This window comes from Copadichromis virginalis, linkage group LG17 (assembly GCF_057382275.1).
Source record: "Copadichromis virginalis isolate Kocher_CV1m ecotype Utaka linkage group LG17, C_Virginalis_male_GT1.1, whole genome shotgun sequence".
Lineage (NCBI taxonomy): Eukaryota > Metazoa > Chordata > Actinopteri > Cichliformes > Cichlidae > Copadichromis > Copadichromis virginalis.
Window position 1 is genome coordinate 27030865 of NC_140634.1, and position 26021 is coordinate 27056885.

Consider the following 26021-nt stretch of genomic DNA (forward strand, 5'->3'; position numbering starts at 1 on the left):
CAGATGTTACGTGGTATAAATTATGCAAAATGAGGAAAAGATTAATTTATCACGAAAATCTTCATTTCATTTAAAAAGTTTTTAAACTTTTTTTTTAAAGTAATTTGATAAATGTCTTCATTTATATCTTCGACGTTAATTGAAAAAAAAAAGAAGGAAATTGAATAAATAAATAAATGGATAAACCACTTTCAATAAAATTAATTTTTAATTTTAAAGACATGAATTGAAATTACATCTTCCTTAAAATAGATCATGCCTTTAAAAATCCTGAAAGAAAAAAACAGAATAAAAACGAAATTAAAAGATGAGACTTGTTTGTTTTATAAAAACCATCGTAAAATAGATTTTCAGAATAAAGTAAGTTACATTTTTAGAACATGTAGATATGACAATGAAAGTACGTCCAAAACGTTTATTAATCGAGACTGAAGTGTTGGCTTGATCAGCATATACTTTTAATATAGTTTAGCAAGCCCCATTTTAGATGAAATGATAAAATCATAAAGAAGATATTTTTATATACTGTAAAACGTTACCACTTGTAACACTGGCACTTACCCGGCTGTGGGTAATGGGAATTTCCTAGCAGACTATGAACCCCGCATTAGTCACCGCCCAGACGCCGTGACAGCAGACGCCGCTCCGTCCAGGTGTACGGTGTGAGGTATTGCAGTGATCCGGACCGTTTCAGACCTCTGTCGGTATATTTGCGTGAAATGGCCTAACGCGATATGCTTTGTCTCCGAGCTTGTCTGTCACTCGGACGTCCGAAATGCCGTCTCTCCGCCCATCTCGCCCCTCGTCTCCCAGAGAATAAAGCGGGAACACCGCTAACATGAACGCGGGCGAAGGGATCAGGCTGTGAGCCGTGAGTTTAAACCTCGAGTGGGAAAAGCTAGCGGTTTGGCTAGCCAGCTAGCTGTGACACCCGGCGGCGGAGGCTCGGATATCGGATTTGCGCAACCATGGCGGGGCTCATCAAGAAGCAGATCCTGAAGCATCTCTCCAGGTCAGTGATGAGTTGAGGTTAACGCTAGCAGACAGGGAGTGGAAATAAAGCGACGACGAATGGATCAAGCTGTCACAGGCGTTAGCTAGCACCCACAAAAACCTCACTTTAATGAGTTTATGCTTGCCGCACATAGATGAAGGGTGTCCTGTAATTTAACACGTCCCTCCGTTGACTGTCACTGTGCGTTTTTGAGTTGGTAACCCTCACAGGACCTGAGACGTGGCTACCCAGCTAAGTGTGCTAGCACCACGCGAGCTGCTAATCCTCCAGACACTTGCTAAGTCGGGTTGAACCAGTTGTGTAGTTGAGTCAGATTATTAAAATCAACAATCTCAGCGTTCACCTCAAGGTAGCTTAACCTTCAGCAACTGCCTAGCAGGTAGCTAGTGGGCATACAGTCAATATAGTAATGGGAAGACATGTGCAAGGTACAGGTTTGTTTACATGGGTTTAAACCCCTTTTATCTGGCACTTTTCGCCTTTGTGTTCCCCTATCAGGCATCATACTTGGTGTACATGGAGCCTCAACGTCCTATTATTCAAGATAAGGTCATTTAGAAAGTGAAATATATTGTCCTGCCCCCTAACTCAATATATTTAACAGCATTTTGCGTCACTGTTAAACACCCCACCATATTATATCTATGTTGCCCTTTAATGCCTCTCCAAACGTCATGGAATAGTAATGATGTAGTAGCGTTCAGCTGTCATATTTCTAATCCAGATCACTGATGAGTAAGTCATGAAAAGCCTACAAGCATGCAGGTGGACTGGTGCTTGGAAAGAAAGAAAAAAGCAGTGAGGTGATTGTCCTCACTGATAAAAACCTTTGTTGAAACTGTGAGGAATTTGTCACCCTGTGGATTATATCAGCATTTGTTATTGCTGTGCCCTTGATGTTCTTGCACACTGCTGCAGTTAAAAATTAAAATGATCTGCTACACACCACTTATTAGTGGCACGTCCTTCAGCATCCTCATACGTGGTGTTGTGTTGAGATAAGAGCATGTACATATGACTGTGCATGCTGTCAGCAAAAAAATAGCATCTACTTTGACAGGAAATGACTGGAGGAGGCGTGATGTCATCTGTCTTTTTGCTTGCCGTCCCTTTTTTTTTTTTTTTTTTTTTTTTTTTTTTTTTTTTTCTCTTTGTCCTGGCCTGATTGGTCTGTTTCTGAGCGGAAGAAGACAGTCAACCAGTCCTGCATCTTTCAATTAGGTGATGTCATGATCGAGGTGCTGGTGTCAGAATACCAGAGCAGGGTGGCCCTAAATGCTCTACCGCACGAGTTTGGCCACAGCAGGCTGTGATTCTGCATAGATTCTCTCTGCTTTATCACCATCATTATCTGTGTGCTTACAGCTGCAGTTTATGTTGTGGGTGTCAACAGCTTAACTGTTGCAGAGGACATTCCTCTCTCAAATACTGTCTGTGACTAGGACTGTCACAGTGAGCCAGCATCACATCTTCACAGTTCACTGATCAAGACGTCTGCAATGACCGTTTCCCCCTCTGGGCAGGACAAGTGCACTGAGGCATGCATGACATATTAAACTAGTTGAAAGAGCCCCGTTTCCACGATGTGATCTGTTAGAAGAAGCTTTGTGTTTTACTTTTCATGCCCAAGAATGAGTTTGTGAATGCTGAGAGAGCACTGGCTGAGCTGCTGGCCTCAATGTTTTGCCCTAATGTGAAAGTGTTTAGTCGATAAAGTGTTTCGCAGAAGGTCGAACTCAGGTAACCCCCGGGGGTGAGTTAACAACAAGGTGTTTGCTTGTCTGCGTTACGGACCGCTTTGGATATCGACACGACACTGGCTCAGAGCCTGACGCGGCGAGATCCAGTTACACACACAAAAACAGATGTAGCGACGCTATGTTTCTCCTGAAAGAGGCTGTCTCAATGAAAGGTCACACTCTCATATAAAGGAATATTACGGAGCTGGGAAAGGAGCTTAATTACAGGTGTTCCAGTTAACGAATGAGCACTCATTTCCTTATTTCTTGTCTTCCTCCTTTTGTTGCTTCTTCATCTCTTAGCACATGTGATTCTTTTAACCCTTTTGTGGCCCTTTTAAAATGTCCTCACTTTCTTCACTTTTCTACCTTTAGTCTCTTAATCTGATTCTGACTTTTGTCCAGCTTCTACCAACTACGCCAAATTTCGAAGGCAATGCCTTACCTACGACACAAGGACCTTGAAAGGCTCATTCATGCTTTCATAACCTCTAGACTGGACTATTGTAATTCTCTTTACTTAGGCCTCCAACTCTCCCTCATCCAACGCCTACAATTAGTCCAGAATGCCGCAGCACGCCTTTTAAGCGGCACTAGAAGACAGGATCATATCACTCCTATTCTAGCTAACCTCCATTGGCTTCCTGTCAAGTACCGTATTGTTTTTAAAATTCTTCTATACACTTTTAAAATCTTAAATAACTTGGCACCCAGTTATTTGATTGACCTTCTTAATTTATATATCCCTACAAGGGCACTCAGATCCTCTAATCAGGGGCTCCTAATGCAACCAATGTCTCGACTAAAGACGAAGGGGGATCGTGCCTTTGCTTTTGCTGCACCAAAACTGTGGAACAGCCTGCCGGTTGATGTCCGTGCGTCGGAAACTATTCAATCTTTCAAATCACGGTTAAAAACCCATTTGTTTAAGCTTGCCTTTCAAACTACTTAGCTTAATTTCTTCCCGGTTCATGCTTGTTGCAATAGTACCATCCTATAACTGTATTTTTGTTGTTGATTGTTTTCTTTTGCTGTAAACCTGCAAGTATGGCTCGTCTGTGAAGCACTTTGTTGTACCTGTGACTTTTAAATGTGCTATAGAAATAAAATTGAAATTGAAATTATTAGTTTATTGTCCTCAGTATACAAATAAATATCCAAGAATAGCAAAAAACAGGCAAGAGAATATACCAGAACTCAAGGTTTTGTTTTTGTCTGTCCAGCTATCAAAAAATGTCAGTGATTTCTTTGTTTCCATGTCTTGAATTCAGTCCTCCTCAAAGAAGCATACGATTTGACACGTTAAACAACTTTTTATATATTTTTTTGCTGTGTTTTGACCTCTTCCTTTCATAACGTCATTATGACTGAGTTAAATGGATGCTTATGAATTTCATAGGGCCGTCATATAGCACTACCACTAATTGTAAGTAGAGATGGAACGATACCACTTTTTTATGTCCGATACCGATATTATAAATTTGGATATCTGCCGATACCGATATGAATCCGATATAGTGTTTTGAGGTTGAGTTGAGTCTGTGCTTTCTCATCATTGGAGTTTTAGTGGCCATTGCAGTGGGAGAAATGGATTCATTTCTTCTCCTGTGTTTATCACCACGAGTATCTTCCCATCCTCTGCTGTAGCTGTGTAATAATGCACCATAGTGATGCACTCCACTATTCCCTCTGCTGGTGGGAAGGCTATTATGGCCTGAGTCATGACTAAGTGCCTCGCTTTGGGTGTCTCATCAGTGTGTAGCTGTGAAGTGCTTAGTGTGTAGGTTGTGTTTGTGCAGCGAGTGCAATAGAGCGACATTTGGCCAGGGTCCCTCCAGGCCTTGGCATCCTCTGCTGCCCGTGACTGGGCTGGTGGATTGTTTTCTCCTTCACGCTAACCTTTTCGCTGCCTCCACGGGGCTGTAAATATTCCACAAAGACGTGCTGTGCCAACACATACTCGCCTAACTTTTTCAGGTTGCCTTCATTGTGTTGTGTTTGCGTGGAGGCGTTTAGTAGGAGTTTGTGTATGTGGGATTAAAGGGTCTACCTCCTGATGTCAAATTCAAAAAGGAAGAGCAGGCAAAAATTCCAGGCGTGCAATAAAAGTCCAACTGGTAGCATGCTTGAAGCTTTACTGGCAATATATACTCATCACCCACTTTATTAGGCACACTTGCTAGTAAGGGGTGAGGCCCAAGGTGTTGCCATCAGAACTGCCTTAATTCTTTGTGGCATAGAGTCAACAAGGTGCTGGAAACATTCCTCAGAGATTTCGGTCCATGTTGTCATTAATGCGTCACACAGCTGCTGCTGATTTTTTTTGACTGTACATCCAAAGGTGCTGTTTTGGTTTGAGATCTGGGGACTGTGGAGCTCATTTGTGTACAGTGAAACTCATTGTCATTTTCATGAAACCAGTTTGAGATGAGCTGTGCTTTGTGATGTAGTCATAAAGGGAATAATACTCAGGTTGACTTTGCAGTTTGATTTGCACCAAGACCAGCCTGTCTGACGCAAACAAACACACCGCGTTCAAAGTCACTGACATCACCTTTATTCCCCATTCTGAAGCTCCCGTTTGAATTTCAGGAGGCCATCATGATCTTTTGCATGCCAAAGTGCAGTGAGTTGCTACCATGCGATTAGTTGATGTTAATGATGAGTTGAATTATAAAGTTTTTGATAAGTGTAAATATTAATCAAATATTGCAAATGAGTCCAAAATCGCTCAAGATTTATATAATGGGAGTGAAAACAAATGCAAATGCTTTTTTTGTTTTAGCCTTTTTTTTTTCTTGCCAAGTCGTTTACTTTCACTAAGCCAAAATCCACCCATCCATTTTCTTTCACTGAGGTCAAGTTGCGGTTTCAATTGGGAATCGAGAAACATGCCGAACGCTTCCTTCTCTGAGTACTTGCATGTCTTTTTGACAGTTGATCATTGCAAAACACTGACGTCAAACTCAAAGCAGTGCAGCTTTACTGTCTACATCATGTTTGCACACTGCAAATAATGAGACACGTGCTAAAACCTCGCCGTCTAGCTGCCTTTGAACACAGAATTGGTAAAGATTTGATAAAGATTTTCCCCTTTAGTTAATAATATCATTTTCCCTCTGTGGTTGCAGTGTAGCTGATTGAGCAGGGTATTTCACACAAAAATCACTCCAGCGATGTTTTCCAGTTCCTGTTGGGGAATCCCGAGACACTTGGAAAGCCAGTCTTTCCAGTAAGCTTTGAGTCTCCTCCCTCCCTGCTGGAAAACCTACAAAGGAATGCACCAAGGAATCATTGTGATTAGATGCTTAAACCGCCTCATCTGTCTCCTTTTGACGCTCCCATCAGATCCATCATGATGTAGAAGCTCCTCATCCAATCCCTAATACTTAGTCAGGCCACCCCAAAACAACAAATATAACCAAATGCAGGACTGTAACGAAAGATTTTGATTATCAGATCATTAATTATTTATATTCTAGTAAATCAAATAGTAAATTTGGGCCATTTGTTTTTTTTAAAAATGATGATACTGTAAATTGCAGGTTATCATATCATATAGGTTGTCATCCAGCTAGCTAAGGATAAGTGACTGATGCCTAATGCTTAATCATTTTTCTTAACCTTTGCTATCAGAATTTTGTGACCCAGAACAGATCAAAGAAGACGATGAGATGCGACAGACCGTGGCTTGCAGCCTTCAGATACCGTTAATGAGTCCAAGCTTTAATCAAGCTCGAATTATTAAAGCCAGGCAGTAAGAGGCAATATCCTCAGGAAGGCTCTATATAATGTGAATATTGGGTAAAGACTGGAGACCACAGCGACTGGTAACTAAGAAGAGGATCCTGTGTGTGCTGCACAAACCCACACTGCACTCCTCTGACCTGGAAGCGTATCTTAGGCATGGCTTTAAAAATATAATTGGCTTTGAGAAACACTTTAGTGTGATTTAATGTGTGACTTGTCAAATTATCCCAGCAAGTCACATTCACCAGAAGCATCTTATTGTCCTAATTGGCCTCTAATTACATCCAGCACCTGGTGATCTGTTGAGGAATACTGACCCTAATGAAAGGCGTTATCAGTTCAGGAGGCTCAACCCGCTCTCCTGTTTACACTGAATGGGCCAGTGAAGGATTTAGAGGGCTATTTAAAGCTCACGTTCACCATTTTTCTTGTTGAGCCAAGTAAAAATGTTGGAACTCCCCTTTCTCTTCCGGTAAACTGCAATTCTAGGTTGCACAGGAATGCCCTGAAGATGCCGCCTGTGTTTCCTGTTTTATCCTCTTTCTGTTTGTCTCTTTGTTTCTCACTTTATGTCGCCGCAGTCTTTGTTGCTAAAAAAAACAAAAACAAAAATAGAGTTGGTAGTCCTCTGAGTCATTCTGGCTGTTTTGCCTCCTCTCTTTCTGGCACTGATGTCATCAGGGTGCGCCTCAAATGCATCGTCGGAGAGTAGGAAAAACCTGTATCCATCAACCAGATCCGCAGACATAAGCATACAGTGTGGCGGGCCAAATCTCTGCTCTTGGTTTGTGGTTGTGTGGGAAGTTGCAGGATCAGCGTACTGTTGGAGACGTCCCTAGCTGAGTTTGAGCAAAATGACTCACAAATGTTTATTAGCAGCAGGTGTTTACTGAACAGCCAAGTCATGCAGATGGAAAAAGAAGGATGAAAAATTGGTGATGCGTGTTGCATAAACGTGAACCTTGAAGCAGAAGGTTAGATTAGCTTTGGGTAAGATTCTGAACGGCAGGAGAGAAGGAGACAGCAGCTCTCTCCAAACACGACTACAGAGCAGAAACTACAAATGGAGCCGAGGGGTAGATGGTACAACTGTCACTGTAGTGCAGCCACTTTCATTTGATCACATTTTAATATAAAAAAAATATTCATTTTAAACGCTTTAAGGTATTTAAAAGTGGCGTCCTACTTTGTGTATCTTTTGGCATGATGGTTACTAATCGTTTCAAATGGGTCATGTGAAACTGGTTAAGTTTTGCAGGAATTAGCTCTGTGCTGAGTGGTTAATTTTGTCCTTTGGAGAGGCAGACACCCCCGCCTGCAGCCATTAGCCTGCTCTAATCTCTTTATGGGCCTGGATCTGGTCCGGTGAGCTGGAACCTGCTGACTGGAATAATGGCTGAGGTCTAGTGTGGAGAGATGAAAGAGAAAGATGACAGTGTGTGTGAACATAATACCCTCTACCTCTTGCTGTTGACTGGGATCTACCTGCTTAATTTAGCTTTAGTAGCCTTGATATTAGACAGCTGATTAACAGCATTTTATTTGCTCACAGTAGTGATTTATTTATGGAGTTGAAGGAAGGCAAGAGGAAGCCCCGACTGAGGATGATATACCAGATAAGGTGCAAAGGAGGGAGGGGAAACTAGCTGGCTAGTTGGCTGATACTTGATCAGCAGCAGAAATGAATATTTCACTGGTCACAAGGCTAAGACTCTCCATCTCTCAGACACAAACTGTTTCTATGTGCATGCCCATGTGTGCATTGAATTGTTTGTGTTTTGCTTGTAAGAGTTTTAATTAATTAATTTTTTGGACTCATTCTGCTGTGCCGAGGCTCAGTTTATGCTTCCCCAGCTGAATAATTTACACGGATGGCGAATACGAGAAGAATCCAGTGCTGCCAGGAGAAGGTGTTGGGTGTAAAGGAACTGGATTTGACTGATTGAATCATTACAGACACGAGCTGCCAAATCACAAAGCAGTGACAGAGTGTCCTGATAGTCTGGGTCCAGACAGACCATCTGAACAAAAAGAAAAACCTTTTGTCTTCTTATGACTATCCAGTTTCTTAATGGCTGCGTAATCATACAGCACCATTTCGGGAATGCTGAGAGTGCAAGTTTTTGAGCTCTTCGTGACTCTCATGAGCTCTCCGTGACTTTCTCTACCAATGTGACTTTAAGAAGTTGCTCTCAGGTTTTTAATTGACTCTTATACTTCTTATTAGGCTAACCTGATTTTGGTCTCTTGTTATATTTTTCAGCTTTTACTATTGTTTTGAAAAATTGATTCAAATTCACCAATCAGTTACCTGCTGATGCCGAACTCACACAATGGAAAACAGTAGTTTTAGAATGCACGCGACCAAAATGATTACAGCTTTGTGCAATCGAGCGAGCTTTGAAATCGCTGCTACAAAGATGGCAACATGGTCTGCGAACAAACGCAGCCAGTTGCCGTCTTTGAATGTACTTTGGTGTGTGAAGATGCCGAAAAAGCGGCAATAACATGGAGCAACTCTGCCATCAGTCTTTTAACAGTTTGAAACTGAATGAGGCTAAGTTGGCAATTACACGCAATCTATTTGCAATAAAACGAAGATAAACTAATGAAATGGTGAAAATGGCAAGTCTGTTGGCATCTACTTACACAGAAAGTTTCACGTTAACTACTTGCATTCAAAGCAAGAACCTCCTAGATTTGAAATGGCCATTTGTTCGCCAATCTGACTTGCTCAGATTGAGTCCAGCATTGTGCAAATCTGTATTTATAATTGAGATGGTGCAAGTTGGACCGTGGTCGTTTGGAGACAGGATCGCCTCTCACTAGGCGACCTGTGCAGTGGCCTCATGATTGAAAGCGGTTGCCCAGAGGTTAAGTTATAGTCACATATGAATCTACAACTCACAAGTTAGTCCACCCCTTCCTGCTATAATCAACCTTTCCTCAGGTTTTGCTGTGCTTCTTCGTAGAGTCACATATGGTGTCACATATCTGTGTCTTGAGCATAGACATATGGATTGTGTTATTTTTATTAGCTTGCTCTAAATTAGGAGGTGGGTATATCAAGATAAGTGTGTCCAGTGTTGGTTGGGTTTAGTGTTGACCTGATTTAATGGTAGCTTTGGCGTCCACGCCTAATGTTATTTCAGGATGGTCACCTCTGCTGACCTCACTAGAAAAGTACAAGTAAGTAAGCACTATGGTGGGTTGAAAAAGCAATAGATGTATTATTCTAGTGCTAAAGAGTTTCAATAATAAATAATTATTTTTTAACCTGATCCCAACCTGTAATATTATTTATATAAAATAACTATTAATAGGAGTCTGAGTTACAGTAATTCAAAGCAAAAATGTATCAATATTTGTTTGTGAAATAGACAATAAATACAAAGATCAATCACACGATTTAGATCATGCTACAATAAAACTGCATGCCTGCATGTATCTTGACTTAACAGTGTTGATATACAAATGTTAGGATAATATGGTACTATTGAGTGGATCATGGCATTCTGGTAGAATCTATGCTCAGTTGGTTTACACTCAGTTAAATGTTTTTTGTTTTTTTTAAATTTATTTATTTTCTGGTGTAACTCAGAAAGAAAATCTCTTTCTGGTGTCAGTTTGCTATTATTAAAGATGTTCCACATAGTAGTAACAATGATACCCCAAACTGTGGCGGACACTTCTATGGTCAGGTTTCATTTATTTATTGTTTTTTAACATTTCAAATGAATATCAGGCTAGGATCTAATGCTTTTGTGGGGCTTTATCATGGTTTCACTGCATTCTTCAAATGTGATGCGGACCAAAATTGGGAATGTACAGGGAAGGCCGTGAAGCTCCGGACGGCAAAAGAAAGAATGTGAAATCAATAAAATCACAGTAGTGTTTAGAGGAGATTGTGCTGAATTGGTCTACGGAGATTTCTGCGTCAATGATCAACTCAGTGTGCGGCTACTCTGCTAACTGTTAACCAATACTCAAACTGTGAATGGAGGCAGAAAACACTTAGGTCATGGACAATCAAGTTTGTGTGATTAAGTGTCTTTACTTTGTGTAAAAGCAAACGGGGACTCACTGATTCAGCATATAGCATGGGACACTGGCAAATACTTATAAATGTGCACCTTATTTTATGAGACTGTGAGGCCTGGGTACACTTTGTCCAGTGTTAGTTACACATGTTACTGTGCTAGACTTACCCCTGTTCTTTTTCAGCATCTGTTTATGAGCTCATCATCAGTAGATTGAGCAGTGTATAAGCAATACAAATACAAATACAGCTTCAATTAAGTAGAAAACACCTTTTCCAAACACTAGCTGTGGTTTTATGACGTATGTCTTTCCATTCCTGTTGCTGGAATGTTAAATTCAACAGCAGTCATAACCTTAAATTATGGGCTTTTAAACATTTTTTTTTAGTGTTTCTCAATATAATTTATTCTGTATTTAATATAAATGTTTTTTAAAACCACAAGCGTGTGTGTGTGTGTGTTGCAATCGACATCCAATACACCGTAAGCGCTACTCTTGGGATTTGCTTGGCTGGCCTGTCGGTTTGTTTACAGCCTGTTTCTATAAATATATCTGGACTCTTCTCGTCTGTGTCCCGTAGGTTTGCTAAGAACCTGTCGCCCGACAAAATCAACCTGAGCACGCTGAAAGGGGAGGGCCAGCTCACCAACCTGGAGCTCGATGAGGAGGTGCTCCAGAGCCTGCTGGACCTGCCCACCTGGCTGGCCATCAATCGTGTGGAATGCAACAAGGCTGCCATCAGGGTGAGACTCGGGGTTGTTCAATTTGTCACCTATTTACTGGAAATGACGACTTTTAGGGAAGAGCTTTGGCTTCAGATGGAAACAACCCTTACGCTTTTATAGAGAACATTAGGACTGGAAACACTGGGTTTAGGAAAATAGATTTGATTTGAAAAATGAGACATGGGTTATGATGCTGGTTCCAGTGGTGCTTTTTTTAAGGAGGCATATTTAAATAGATGTGCAAAGCAGATTTTGCACTCAAGTCAAGGATACCTAGAATACTCCATAAACACACAATGTGTATATACAAACAGTGTGCCTTAAAAACATATCATACAAGTGTTGAAGGCACACTGGTAACCTCTAGTGACTCTTTGCACTACATAAGCACTCTCTGCTGGAGCTGTCTGACACTCCGATGCGGTCATGGTGATCAGCCAAGTATCATGACTAAGAGCAGCCTCTGACACACCCTGGAAACGGTGAATGCAGCTGTATAATTTTCTTCATGACTGGACTTTTATTCAGGCCAAGGTCCATTTTCCACCTCTGCCTTCCCTCCCCCACCCGACTACCTTCCCCCCTTATCCTCAAAAAGCCGAACCGTCAGCTCATAGCATAATTTTTCAAGCCTTTTCTTCTTGTTTCGATTTGCTTTAAGGTTGCCACTTCGATGTCTGATCAGCTGTAAATGCAATGTACCATTGTTCCCTTGTCTTTACTTGTAAAAGTAAAGACAGTTGGGGTCAGTGTAAGGGGAATATGATTTCTGAGTGAACAATGGAGCTGGTGAATTGAAACCTTCACTACAGCCTTAATGTAGCTCGCTGGGTATTTTTGTGTTTGCTATTAAACCGGCTTTTAAAATAAAACAGAAAGCAGAATCATATCTCACTTCCTCACTTGTTAGATCCCCATCTGTTCTTTGCATCTTCCTGTTACGGAGACAGTAAGCCTCACACATTCACCTCTTCCCTTTAAAAGGCCGCAATACACAAATTAGAGTAAAAATAGGTTGCTTCATTGAATGGTCCTGTTGAGTAAAGTTACACAATCGATATCTAGACGGGCAAAGACTCATTTGTAACTTCACATACTGTAGTAGATGTTTCTGCCTCAGTAGTTTAAAAGATGAGCTAGAACCCCCTGATGTCTTTGAAAACCAGAAGGAAGGCAAATGAAATGGATTTAATTGAATTAGACGCACAAATCCCGAGTATTTCCCATTACTTGATTTATGACAAAAAGGAGTCGCTCTGTGACAAAAAAACCCCCTGAAACCGAACATAAGCATTTAATCTGTTTTGCTATATAATTTGACTTGAATCAGGAGGCTGCATGTCGAGGATTAATGACGCTCTGGAGATGAATGAATGAGCTGCCAGTCAGTCTATACTACTCATCGATTACGTTTTTGTTCTTTCTACTCTGCTGGATTTGTACATCCTGTTAATTGAAATTGCATTTTTCATTTCAGTGAACCAAAAATCTGAATGGGTGAGGTAAAGATTAGTTCTGTGTAGCATGCAATGCTGCAAAGCTGACACGCTGCTCTGCTTTCACCCACAGATACCATGGACCAAGTTGAAGACTCACCCGATCTCTTTGGTAAGTTGATGTGCCACTTTCAATCAATAAGTGAATGTCCAGGATATATGATACACTTTATTAGAAGGTTAAGAGCAGGAAATGGCAAACAAAATGTGTCAGTAAGCTTCCTAAAGCACTGCTGAAGCTTTCCTTTGACGCACTTGCACATATGACGTACGAGAGCCTTTAGTTTCCCGTCTTGAGCCCGTTTTATCTTCAGTATGCTGTCAATTGGCCTTCGTGTTGGTGCTGAACTTTTCCAAAAGCTCGTTTATGTCTGTTCCACTGGCTGCCAGTGTTTCTCTGACCTCCGCCTGAATGAGCAGGCCACAGGTGTCAGGTTGATAGACTACCAGTCTCCAGGTAGCTTCAATTCCCAGAACACGGGCCAGTGAAAGCCAGCAACAAGAACACAGTACACCTGCCTACACAAAACCTTTAGACGCCTTCAGCTCTGAGCGTTGTGAACTTTCTGGGCTCAAGGAAACATTTTTGTGTTTTCTAATGTGCATTTCCTCTTCGGGGTTCATTAGTTTTAGTGTTAATTTGAGCTTTTTCATATCATACTGTGTTTGGTATTTATCAGGGGCAAGATTTAACACATTCAGGTCTAGCATCAAAGTATGAAAAGATAAAATACACACCAGCGCTTCCTGACGATTGTTGGATTGGCAAATTTTAATACGTTGACAAAGACTATATAAAAGTAAGGCTGTTTGCTTATTTTGCATATTTTAGCTCATGCAGCCAGAGGATTGTTGAGCTCATGACATACTAAGGCACCCGTCCCTTCGCCAACTGGTTACCAAACCTTTATCGCAGAATCACTCAGCCTGTAATGCTGCTCCGAGTTTAACTAAACTGAAATAACCACCTAATGGCCTTCACTCAAAACATGCTCAAGTTTGTCAAATGTCTTTCTCAATGAATTTTTATTCTCATTAGATTGTGCAGTACAACCAATCAGTGATAAGACCTGACAGGACAACCAATATACTTCTGAACTGTGATCGATAATGAGTCAGATGAGCTACTATGTCTATGACATTCTAGTCTTTGACTTGCTTGTTCTTTCAGACTTTGGATAAAGTGGTGATGGAGATGAGTACCTGCGATGAGCCTCGTCCACCCAATGGCCCATCTCCCATTGCAACAGCATCAGGACAGAGGTGGGCTTTTCTTTCTGTTATACTCATTGGGATGAGTCGGATGAGCAGTGTAGGCAGCAATGAAGTGCTTTCAAACTTTTCAACAGTCCAGTTTTTGCTTGTTTTATTTTTGCCTTTTGAATGTGAATTAATGCAATATATATATATATATACTGCTGACCAGTAATGGCAAAAAAAAATCTAAACTAATTAAAAACAGACATTTTTAAAACAGTTCTGTTGTGTCACCATACACCACTATAAATCAAATGACTCTGAGGGGCAGCTAAAACAGTGTCAGAGTACTAGCACTGAAACCGGAACCCTCCCACTCTAAAAAATATTAATTACTCAACCACTAGTATTAAAAAAGGGTCATTTTTATGAGTTAACAATGGGATGGGAGTTTATTTCTGATCATAAAGGTCACAAATCAAAGTTCAGAGATAAGACTAATATTTACTTTGCTTGTTATACAGCTATCAATAAAGCTTATCTTCAAAAATTAATGAATACAAAACATGGCGGTTATTTAGATAATGTGTGAGGTTTTTGTTTGTTGAAAGACGCAGATGACTGACAGGCTACTAATGATCTATTGCCCCCCCCTCTCTGTGCATCTTACAGTGAATATGGTTTTGCTGAGAAGGTGGTAGAGGGCATATCCTTATCAATCAACTCCATTATCATCCGGATCAGTGCCAAGGCCTTTAACGCGTCTTTTGAGCTCTCCCAGCTGCAGGTCTACAGCGTCAACACCAGCTGGAGCATCGGTGACCTACGCTTTACTCGCATTCAGGACCCCCAGAAAGGAGAGGTCGGTGTTTGTTAGTTTTAAACAAAATAAGGGTATTTTGACACACAACGTTCTCATTTACTGCCCTTTTTTCTTTCGCTCAGATTCTGACATTTAAAGAGATCAGCTGGCAGATGATCCGGATCGAGGCCGACGCTATCCAGAGCGCCGAGCACGAGATGTTGAGCGCCCCCATCCGCCTCATCACCAACCAGTCCAAGATCCGAGTCACTCTCAAGAGACGGGTTAGATACCACGCATGTGCCCTTTCAGATATTCATGCTATGACATTTGACGGAGCAGGCTTGAAACCCAGACTCTAGGCAACATCGACTTGTCCACTGTGAACAATGACCCCTCTGTGTGGCCTCACAGGCTGCAGGGCCAATAGCAGTGCTTCATTAAACAGCTGGTGTTTATTTCAGCCAAAATGGCAACCAGTATGCAGTTTCTTCAACACAAAGGGGATTTTAGTGTGCTGAGCAAAAGTAATTGGCCTGCTGAGTTCCTATTGGACAAAGATACAGATGCTCCTTAAACTGCAAAAACCTGTATTCGGTTTGTTTGTTTGTTTTAAATCTGCTAAATGTTCTTGTGAATTCGGTGTCATGTTACATTCCTGGAAACTCTTGGCGAACCTCCACCTGCATATTGCTTGTTTATAGCAACTCTTCTGTGTGATTCAGATCAAAGACTGTAACGTGGTGGCCTCCAAGCTGATTCTGATCTTGGATGACCTCCTGTGGGTGCTGACAGACTCTCAGCTCAAAGCTATGGTGCAGTATGCCAAGTCCCTCAGTGAGGCTATGGAGAAGTCTGCACAGCAGAGGAAAAGCATGGCCACAGAAGACCAGGTACCAGTCAGTGACGTTTTCCACGCATAGAGAACGCTTATCATATTTTCTTACCTTTTTTTCCCCTCTTTCTGTCACCCTCCCCATTTTTCCATTTTTCCCATTTCCTCCTCCTCTTCCTGTTCATGCTCTAATTGTGTGTGAATGAGCCATGGTGTAATATTTAGTCCTCATGCTTGTCAAAATCCCATCTGATGCCCTATTTGTGCCCACAGTATGTCTTTCACTGTTGCTTTTTAGCATCTTTCAGTCAGTGTCCTACTTTCCTGCTCTCTACACACACACAGAGACACAAAATGTACAGACAGCCATCGCCCACTCATATTCACACCTTCCTATATCTCAGCAGCTTTACTTTACAGTAATGAATCAGTTTCCTGTAAATTGGCCTTATATGCCACCTGGTGGAAACACCGAGTACTTCACCGCTCATCTTTTTTATTGGACTCATCAATCTTCATGAGTCACTCTTGTAGGAAATGAACTGAAAACCTCATCAGTGACAAGAATAGGATGATCTATCAGAGCGTTTATAACACGGGCAAAGCGTCAACACTTAAAACGTTCTGTGTTCTCCAGGTGTCATCGCCGCCCCCTTCAGCCCAACAGGTTCGCACCCAACAGGCGTCCTCAGCTGCTGACCAGAGTGCAACCATGGCCAAGCTGTTCAGCGCCTATGATGTGTGCGAGACATCGCACCATCTCCAGATCACACACCTAGACCTGCACATCTGCGATGATATCCATGCTAAGGACAAAGGTAACGCATGTGCAGCTTTACGTGTTTACTTTATTAAGCACACAAATGACAAGCATGATTGTTTTCAACTTGAGGTCTCTTGTTTTTTGCCTCTGGTGTATAGTCGTCAATAAAAGGATAACCGGTGGAGCCATGCAGCTTTCCTTTAGCTCCATTACTTTGGACTACTACCCTTTCCACAGAGCAGGTATGAATTCAGCTGTTGAGATCAGTAATCTGCCAAACAAAATAAACACTGTTTACTTTAAACAAACAGAATTTATTAATTGTATTTCAATCTTCATAGGTGACAGCTGCGCTCACTGGATGCACTACAGCGACGCCACTAAGACAAGAGAGAGCTGGGCACGGAGCCTCCTGGATGAATTCAGGACCAACGTGGAGATGTTAAAGAGCACAGTTCGAGACCAGCAAGGCCCGAGCCACACCCACAGTTCCCCAAAGCATGGTAAAAGCACACACGCTCACACACAGGTGTTAGGTGCATTTTTGTTGTACCCACAGCACATCACCCCTGTGGGTTTTCTGTCCTCCAGTGTCCCTTAGGGACGATGTGTATGGCTCTCTAGGAAGTCAGGAAGGAGCGGGAGGAGGAGCAGTAGGGCTTAGTGAGACACACTCCTCACTACTAGATTGGAGCCCACACGCACAGCCTCCAGCGCAGTGCTGCTGGTGCCTGGAGCCAGGTATCGCGGTGTGTTTGCGCACAGTTTGGTGCGGTGATACACACCTTTGTCTAGGCACAGAAGTTTCTCATTGGAGAACTGAGTTGTGACACTGTTTGCCGCCCTCTCTGCTGTTGTGTTTTTAGTCATTTCCTCTTGTTTTACCTACACATACCTTCTTCTTTTCCCTCCAGGTAAGATAAACACGTCTTCCAGCGCTTCCTTCAGTCCTCCTCCGCCTCAGACTCCCAAGGCTCAGCTCATGTCCAGCTCAATTGTTCTCAGGGTGGCTGACTTCAGCATCTATCAGGTTCAGTAATGTTGCAGACTTTTTCTGCAGGAAATCACTGAGGCTGTATACATTTTCTCAACTACCTTTAATTCATTTTTCAGGTCTCAACAGCAGACCAGCGCCGCTCCAGCCCCAAGACCATGATCTCCTGTAATAAGAAGTCATTGTACCTTCCGTCAGAGATGCCGGCCATCCATGTAGAGTTCACAGAATACTATTTCCCTGATGGAAAAGACTACCCTAGTAAGACTTTTGTGCCTTGATACTCAGGATACATTTATTTTCTCACCTCACAAATAAATGAGTTGATCGTGCGCTGTGTAAATAACAATTTTTCTAAACCCGGGCTCTGCTTCATGGTAGGTTTTCTATCTCCCATCACACTTTCGAGTCCATTTAGTCCAATCGGTGAGCTGTGGGGTTAGTCATTGACTCCTGTGTGGCTGAGAGAACATTGATTTTTCTGAATTACACTCAGTGCTCTGGATGAGGGATCACCCAATTAATTCATTTATGGATTTCTCACAAGCTCTATTAGCACACATTATGAGAGCCACTAAAGGTTTTTTACTTTTCTGACTTCGAGTGTGCAGCCAAGAAAATAACATTTAGCAAATTAAGTACCATTCCTTCCTTCTTCTTTTTTAATGCGTATAGTGTCTTATTACTTTCTGCTACGTGTTTCTAAATATCATGTAACCTTTCCATCTTTTCCATCATGTTTCTGCTCCTCCAGTTCCGTGTCCAAACCTTTATGCTCAGCTCAATGCCCTTCAGCTGGTCCTGGATCCTCGCAGCCTGGTGTGGCTCAACCTCTTTGCCCTCGACCTGAGGCAGAGTCTGGAGCAGTTCATGGAGATCTACAAGCTCAATGACTCTCAAAAACCAGACGAGCATGTTGACATCAGGGTTGACGGCCTCATGCTGAAGGTAAGAAGGATTGCAGAGGAATAGGCCGTTTCCTGGTTTGAAGCTTGGACTGTATTTTCTCGGATTCATGCCTTTTTTAAAAAATTATTATTATTTCTCCTCTAGCTCGTAATTCCCACTGATCAGGACTCTTCTTCGCCTGCTGACCTGCCTCGCTCCATCTCAATTCAGACTTCAGAAATGGCAGCCACTAACACCCGACACCCGGCCAACTGTACACGATCCCACCTTGAAGCCCTTCTGCAGGCCTTTGAAGAGGAACCCTTCTTCTGTTCATCTTTTTCCTCTTTCCCTCGCTCCTCATCCTCTTTACCAATCCTCCATCCCGTCTTCCAGCGCCACGCTCACGAACAGGACACCAAGTTGCACGACATTTATCGGGGCCTGGTGGTGCCCACGATGGGCACGGACGCCCTCAAGATGCCTGCAGCCACTGACTTTTGGGCGTTGCACTTTGCCCAGTTTTGGGTGGACTATGAAGGAACCCGCGGAGGTAAAGGGCGGCCCCAGCCCTTTGTGGACTCCTTCCCTCTAACTGTGTGGGCGTGTCAGCCAGCAAAGCTCGTCCAGCATCAGGAGAAGCTGAGGAGTGCTGCTGGACCAGGACTGTCCAGAAGCTCGTCAGCGGAGGCTGTCGCACGTTTACAGAGGAAGCGATTATTAAAGGAGTATTACAGCACTGATGCAACGACATCATCACCTCACAATAGCAATTCAGCACTGCCAGCCAGTAATGGTCTCCATAAACCCCTCTCACTAGACAGTCTGCCCTCCTCATCCTCCTCTTTGTCATCAGATAAAGATGCAGATGTGCATGTGTTGGTGCATGTGCAGAAGCATCTGAGCGCTCAGGTATTTTTTCATAAAGGCTTTTGTATCTAATTTGCTTTTTTTTTATTCCATATCTTTTGGTTGGTTTGAAACCTAAATAGGAAGGAAAATCTACTTAATTGGTAATGGTAACAGTTCTGACCTGTTACCTTTACAGGGATAAAAAGAATAAACATCACAGATTGAAAAGAGACAGGAAAGTTAAGAAGTTAAACAATAAACCTTTGATAGTTAACAACCCCCTGAAAAAAGCTTCACAGCATTAACACATTTATACATCTTTAATAACGCCTTTATTCTGTGCGTGTGTTTAGGTAAGCCATCGGCAGTATGTGTTTCTGATGCAGCTTCAGCGCACCATCAAATCCCTGCAGCAGACACTACAGCAGGATATGGAGAAGATGAGCTCCAAGAGAGACCGCAAGGATCCTTCCCACCATCCGGCAGATCGCCAGCCGTTCACCGTCTGCTTGGGCCTCCTGCTCAAAAGCGCAGAGGTGTCCCTGCTCCTGAAGCCCATTCCGCAGCCTGAGGGTTCAGGATCTCCTCCAGGCTCGGAGCTGTCGCCCTCAGAGAGCCGAGGAACTCTGGAGCCTGCGAGTGATGCGAGAGACGGGGGAGAGAAAGGCAATGAAGGATCTGGCTCAGAAGGTGGAAGAGCCAAGCAGTCTTGCACTGTAGACCAGCTGCTATGTAGCCATGGCTTAGAGGGAGGACCCATGCAGGTTCCTGCACCTCTCGTTCCCGCTTCCACTTCAACTACACATCCCGACTTGAACCACAAAACGTCAGTGGAGGAGAGGACTCCAGCTAAAAGGACTGGGCGGGGGAGTTCAGATGAAGGTGGCGAGGTGCTGATGGATGGGTTGTCTGGAGGTGATGATATGGGATCTAGGTTAGACTCCAAAAGCCAACCATGTGACCATCTGCCTGATCCACTCAGCAGCAAAGACTGGAGCGACAAAGACAAGGCTGCAAAGATGCCTCAGTCAATATCCAGGTATTCAGTTTGTCTCACGAATGCTATTAGTTTCCACAACAGAGTCATTACTAATACGTTAAGGCAGAACTGTGCTGCTTCAACATTTAGACTCCGCTGAGATAAGCCAGTAATTAGTTTTGTTTATACAGTTCAGTTTCACACATTTGCAGAAGAGGAATCGCTCTACCAGGAATCAGATGCTTGCAGTACAGGCTGTGTAAGTGCATTATTAAGTTAGTGCTGAACACCAAGAGATAAACAAAAAAAATATTAAGGATTCAACAAAGCATAATTTTAATAAGGTTAGTCTGCTGATGATTTTGTTGATTAACAAGTTAATCTTTGTAGAATCTTTTCCAGTCGGGAAAGCATGTTAAAGAGGCCATTACAATGTCAACATCCTAACTAATGTTGTACAGATGCTTGTTTTATCCAACCAAGGTCTAAAGCCCAAATTTGCTACCATACAAGGACTAGAATCACACCCATAAAAAAACAAAAACAAACATATCCCCTGAAAGGCCGTCTCCTTGTGTCATCACTTTCATCACTCCTGCTGCGTTTGGATCACTCTCTGGTTGATCTGACTACTCGTTCATGTGCATTTGAGATTTGCCCTGGTTTTCATTTATTAAAAGTGACCCTACAACCTAAATGTAACTTTGCAGGGAGCCAAATGTTACGAACAGGGCTGAGGGGGGATTGTGTTGGTGTGGCTGCACCACAGCTCAGGACGTTCTCTCTCAGGCGTTAAGATGTTACAGCAGGACTCTTTATTAAGAAAAGGATGCCCCCGGTTGTGTTAGTCTTGAAGTGTTTCCTTCAATTTGGATACTCTGTTCTCTTCTGTGCTGAAGAGTGCGCTTGTAGCTGGAAACGGAGCTCTCGTCACCAGGGAGGAAACTGCGAAATTGCAAATATGCATTTGCAGATCAGATCATGGCTTCCATGGAGTAATCCAAATATAACTGAGAAACACAAAAATAGGCCCTTGAAAGTGACAACAGGCAACTTTAAATTGGGATATGTTTCTTTTTTATTTGTGGAGTTCGAAAAAGTTTTGATTCAATTTTATTTATACAACGCCCAAATAACAGCAGCAGTTGCCTCAAGGCGCTTTATATTGTGGGGTCGATTGTACAATAATACAACAGAGAAAACCCCAACAGTCATATGAACACCCTATGTGCAAGCACTTTGGTGACAGTGGGAGGGAAAAACTCCCTTTTAACAGGAAGAAACATTCAGCAGAACCAGGCTCAGGGATGAGCAGACATCTACACTGACCAGTTTGGGTGAGACGAGGAAGAGTAATCAAATGTGTAATTGAGGGGGGGGATAAACAAACTCAAACAATCTTAATGTTTGAAGCTGAAATCTTAATTTCCATATGATCTTTAAAGCTTGAAACATACCACTTAAACCACTTCCAGACTAGTTCAGCCTTCAATAAGTAGTCCAGAAATGTTCAGCTGATGACTTGATTTAGCTGACAGAAAATTAATTGACAGCAGGGTTGTTAGTTAATGAATTGATAAAGTTATTTATGTAGGAAAAAGGCTAAACAATCCCTTTTTTTTTGCCCAACTATTTTAGTTGCATGTAAAAGGTTAAAGTGGTTCCGTAGGTGACCGTCATATGAAACTAGTTGTGCCTTTTATAAGAGAGAAAAGCAATGGAGTAAAATATGGGGAGCAGGAGTGTGTAGGCACAGGATAAGACAACGGTACTAAGTGCTGAGTACACCCTTAGCTGCAAACATAATGTCAAAAAAATCAAATATCTATTAGATTTTATAAGTAAACCAGCAAACATATTTTCTACTAGATGATTTGCACCCAGTTTAAATAGCGTTGCGGTGCTGAATCCAGAGAAGTGATCGTATGTCACAGTTGTCAGACTTTTGTTAAATGATCCAGACAGCTTTTTCAGAAAGACCTCTGTGCCTCGCTGTCATTGACCTAAATGAGTCTTTCTCTCACTAATTTCATGTCTATTCCTGAACACAAGAGCTGTGTGTCGAATTCCCACATGAGTGCTCGTCAGTCTGAATGTTCAGTCTTCTCACATCACCTGTCTCACTTTCTGAATGTTGGCCAGCCACAAGCTGCTGTCTTTTCTTACATGTGTTTTCTCATCTGCCGTCTGTCGACATTTGGATGTTCTGTGTTTTAACTCATTCATTTCCTTTTCTGCCTCTTGACCTTTGCTTTGACCCATGCGAGGTGTGCGTGTGTGTGTGTTTTCTCTCTATCAAGGAAAGGAAGTTTGTCTGTGGTATCTGATCTCCTCAGCTCCTCAAACTCCAGCAGATCCACCTCCCTTTATTCCATGTCCAACATGTAAGCCACTGGATCTGTGACTAGCTGTGCTAATGAGGGTGTACATGTACCCTGTGTGTGTGTCCTCCTGCTTGCAGTCTGTGGATGAGTACAAATGCAAATGTGTATATGTGCATCCTCTGTGGGCATGCATTTGCATGAGTGCATGTCTGTATGTGTTATTTTTCTCCCCTCTGTTTGCTGTCTATTTGTTAACCCTTCATGGTCGAGATGAAATGGGAAGCTCTTCCTTTGTGACAGCCCCCCCCCCCCCCCTCCGCCTTGTGTTCTCAGTCTGTCGGGAGCAGCTTTTATTTTTTTGTCTGATCTGAATTTTTCTTGAGATTATTTCTGGCGCTCTGGTGAGGCTAGCACACTTGGTTCTTACGTGACCTTAAACAACACTACACAAAGGAATGAAGCGATATTTAATTCATGACTTGTCGAGTAGGCTCTGTCAGCTCAGAGAGAGCACTGTGGTGTCGGCTAGTGTCGGCATAACACAAACTCCTATCAGATGTGATGAAATAGTTTCACTGGACTCCTTTTTTATGTCACTGTTACTCAGTCTGTCATAAATTTGTCATAACTTAGAATTAATTGCATGCATGAAAATTGTACCTCAAGCAGAAACAGAGTGATCGGGGTGATTATGGTCACTACTGTCACACCTCCTCATGCGCCCGTGTATGTGTGTGTGTTGTAGTGGTCGTTTGATGCGGGATCGCTCCCAGTCCAGTTTCTCTGTGTCCTATAAAAATATGAAGAAAAGCCCCTCTCTGCAGTCCCTGGACAACATCTCCATAGATAGCTACCTGATGGAGGATGGAGACACTTACAGCCTGCTGGAAAGAGGTAAAAATATCGTGTAGTTGCACTAAGCTCCACCATTTTATCCTGACCTTTGGACTTCTTATGTGTTTCATGGAGTAGAGCATATCTCCGCAGGGATCAAGATTTAATGATTTGTGTAGGTGTAGTTGCAGCTTGCTGTTTGGCCTTAAGGTGGCAGCATTGTGCTGGTTGTGCATTGGTGAACTGGATTACATGAGAAAGGAAAAAGTTACACTAATGAATACAAAACATGATATACTATACTGGATCAACAAAATTTAGGCCAACAATGCAGAAGCTGCGTGTGGAAAAAATAACTACAGCCTTAAGGCTTCCACAGGGATTAAGAGGGTAAATAGTAGGCAGGTGCTGTTAATCAGATCCACTTGTAAAAGCTGAGGTTTTGGTAAACTGGGAAGGGTTTTGGGCATTTTTTTCAAACAGTCTGAAGTCCATCATCATACACTGAGTGACTATTTAGAAGTGGGAAACATTCAACACAGTTGCCAATCTTCCCAGGAGTGGATGATGTAACAAATTCACCAGAAGTTCAGACCCCTGCAATGCTCAGATAAACTGTAAAAGCCCAAGAACTGCACTTCAGACACTACAGGCCTGTCACAAGACAGGTTCATGTCTTAAAATTTCAAGTTCATGACAGCATAGCCAGAAAAAAAGACTGAACAAGTACGGCGCGTTTGGAAAGGTTGTCAGGACAAAGCCTCTTCTCTCTAAAAAGAACATGGCAGCACAGCTTACACAAACCACAAGACTTCTGCAACAGTGTCCTTTAGACAGATGAGACCAGAGTGGAGGTGTTTGGACATGATTCACAGCCCTATATTTGGAGAAAGCCTGACACAGCATATCAGCACAACTGCTGGGCGATGATTTGGGCGTGTTTTGCAACCATAGGACATGGGCACCTTTTGCAGTCATTGAGTCCAGCTAAAGCTTGGCCCAAATTGGATCATGCTACAAGACGATGATTCCAGGCAAAGTAGCTAATTTACAACAGAATTGCTGCAAAAGAAAAGAATAAAGGTGCTGCAGTGGCCTCAACCTGATTGAGCTGCTGTGGTGGGACCTTAAGAGAGCTGTGCATTAACGAATGCCTGCAAACTTCAATGAACTAAAGTAGCAGTGTTGTTAAAAAGGAGTTGCCAAAATTCCTTCTTAAGGACTTTGAGACACTGATTAAGTTGGACAGAAAAAGGTGAGCTCAGTTATTGCTCTTGTAGGTGGTTCTGCAAACTATTGAATCACGACATGCACTTAGTTTATAACAGATCCTTTTTATTATGTGTTCTGTAAAACGTTAGAGTTCATCAGAGGGTGTATGGTTCTCTTTATCATGATCATACATGTGTTTATTTGTCTGTGTGTGTCACATTTGTATTCCTTTATGTACTTTGCAGACGACGTGTCCATCTCAGGCTTCAAGGACGTCATCAGTGAACAAAGCACCGCAGAGAGCGCCATCGAGGCAGCGACTGGTCAGGAGCACGAGGGGGGAGAGTCCCCCGACTCTGCCAGCGCAGCATCACAGAGCATTGATGAGCCCACCAAAGATACAGTAAGAAACAGTGGTTTTGGGATGAACAATAAAAAGCCAGCATGCGCAGCTTATTCGATTTTTAAATATGTATTCCTCACCTCCAGGTGTCAGTGCTGGTGTTGAAGGTGCAGTCGGTGTGTGTGGGCATGGAGGCCATGGGCGAGAGCACAGCCGTGGCTCTGGAGGTGGGCCGGGTCACACCCAGCCAGCTGGGAAATGTCAGCCTCAGACAGTACCTCAGCAACCGCAGCCTGGGTAAGAAATGCAAGTCGGCTACGCGCATGTTTTAAAGTTTTGTCTGAGAATGAGCATGAGACAAACAGCTTTTCATGTGAGCTCTAATTATTTTTGAGTGTTTTTTTTATTTAAATGTTACAAATGCCAAACTATCACATGAATACTGCCACATTGTCAATTGATAATTAGCAAAACCAGTGCTAATACGTAAAATTGTGTGCACCTGTGTTTGTTAATGGATTTAGACTCAATCCAGCTACAGCTTTTTTTTGTGGCTTTTTATCCTTTTTTTTTTTTTTTTTTTTTTTTTTTTTTTGAGGAGGTGGAGGGTGGAGTGTTTCAGAGAGTAAGAGGGATCATTAGGACAGGGAGAGGAAGGAACATGTGATAAAGGTCCTGGAAAAGACCATCAGGATACTGAGGCGACACCTGACATTAAAAAAAAAAAAATGTTGTTCACATTTGAAATGATGGGGTGAACAGCAGCTTACATCAGGACATCCACGTTTCTCTCTCAGCAGATGCCAGTGAAAGCAGGAAGGTGATATATAGAGAGTGTTGGGGGAAAAAAGACGTTTGTTCTCAGTTACAGCAGTGATTTATTGATCATTTAAGGCTTTGAGTGCTTCTCAGATTTGAGAATGAATTGCCATCCTTGGTGGAGTTTCTGGGACAAAGCCAGACATTTCATGGCACATCCCTGTGTGATGATTGGTAGATGAATGCAGCCTGAGTCTGAATCCACTTATCTTCTCAAGTGCACACACACACACACACACACTCGCACACTAACAGCCCACCACTACCAACCACCCCCTTCACCTTTTTTATTTACCCTCCATAACTCCCCACAGGTATGGTGTGTTCAGTACCAATACCTGCACAAAGCAGCCAAGGTAACTGCTGCGTGTTAATGCGCCATCTGTAGCCTAGCGTGCATGCTTGCATTCGTG

General features: G+C 42.6%; 1 protein-coding gene across 4 annotated transcripts in view; it reads left to right on the top strand.

The window, feature by feature from the left end:
- Window positions 1-601: 601 nt before the first annotated feature.
- The window catches only part of bltp3b (bridge-like lipid transfer protein family member 3B), a 32627-nt gene continuing 7207 nt past the window's right edge, over window positions 602-26021 (top strand). The window contains exons 1-21 of one of the 4 annotated variants that reach the window (XM_085435989.1): window positions 602-1012; window positions 11126-11288; window positions 12840-12878; window positions 13938-14029; window positions 14636-14825; window positions 14909-15049; window positions 15491-15658; window positions 16238-16418; window positions 16522-16605; window positions 16705-16866; window positions 16955-17104; window positions 17278-17393; window positions 17477-17618; window positions 18112-18305; window positions 18411-19157; window positions 19451-20136; window positions 22377-22460; window positions 23146-23294; window positions 24692-24849; window positions 24936-25086; window positions 25923-25964. In XM_085435989.1, coding sequence (XP_085292115.1) covers window positions 969-1012; window positions 11126-11288; window positions 12840-12878; window positions 13938-14029; window positions 14636-14825; window positions 14909-15049; window positions 15491-15658; window positions 16238-16418; window positions 16522-16605; window positions 16705-16866; window positions 16955-17104; window positions 17278-17393; window positions 17477-17618; window positions 18112-18305; window positions 18411-19157; window positions 19451-20136; window positions 22377-22460; window positions 23146-23294; window positions 24692-24849; window positions 24936-25086; window positions 25923-25964 — 3883 coding nt within the window. In that variant the 5' untranslated portion in view covers window positions 602-968. The remainder of the gene's footprint in view (window positions 1013-11125; window positions 11289-12839; window positions 12879-13937; window positions 14030-14635; window positions 14826-14908; window positions 15050-15490; window positions 15659-16237; window positions 16419-16521; window positions 16606-16704; window positions 16867-16954; window positions 17105-17277; window positions 17394-17476; window positions 17619-18111; window positions 18306-18410; window positions 19158-19450; window positions 20137-22376; window positions 22461-23145; window positions 23295-24691; window positions 24850-24935; window positions 25087-25922; window positions 25965-26021) is intronic. The other 3 variants (XM_085435986.1, XM_085435987.1, XM_085435988.1) reach the window with 3 other exon arrangements.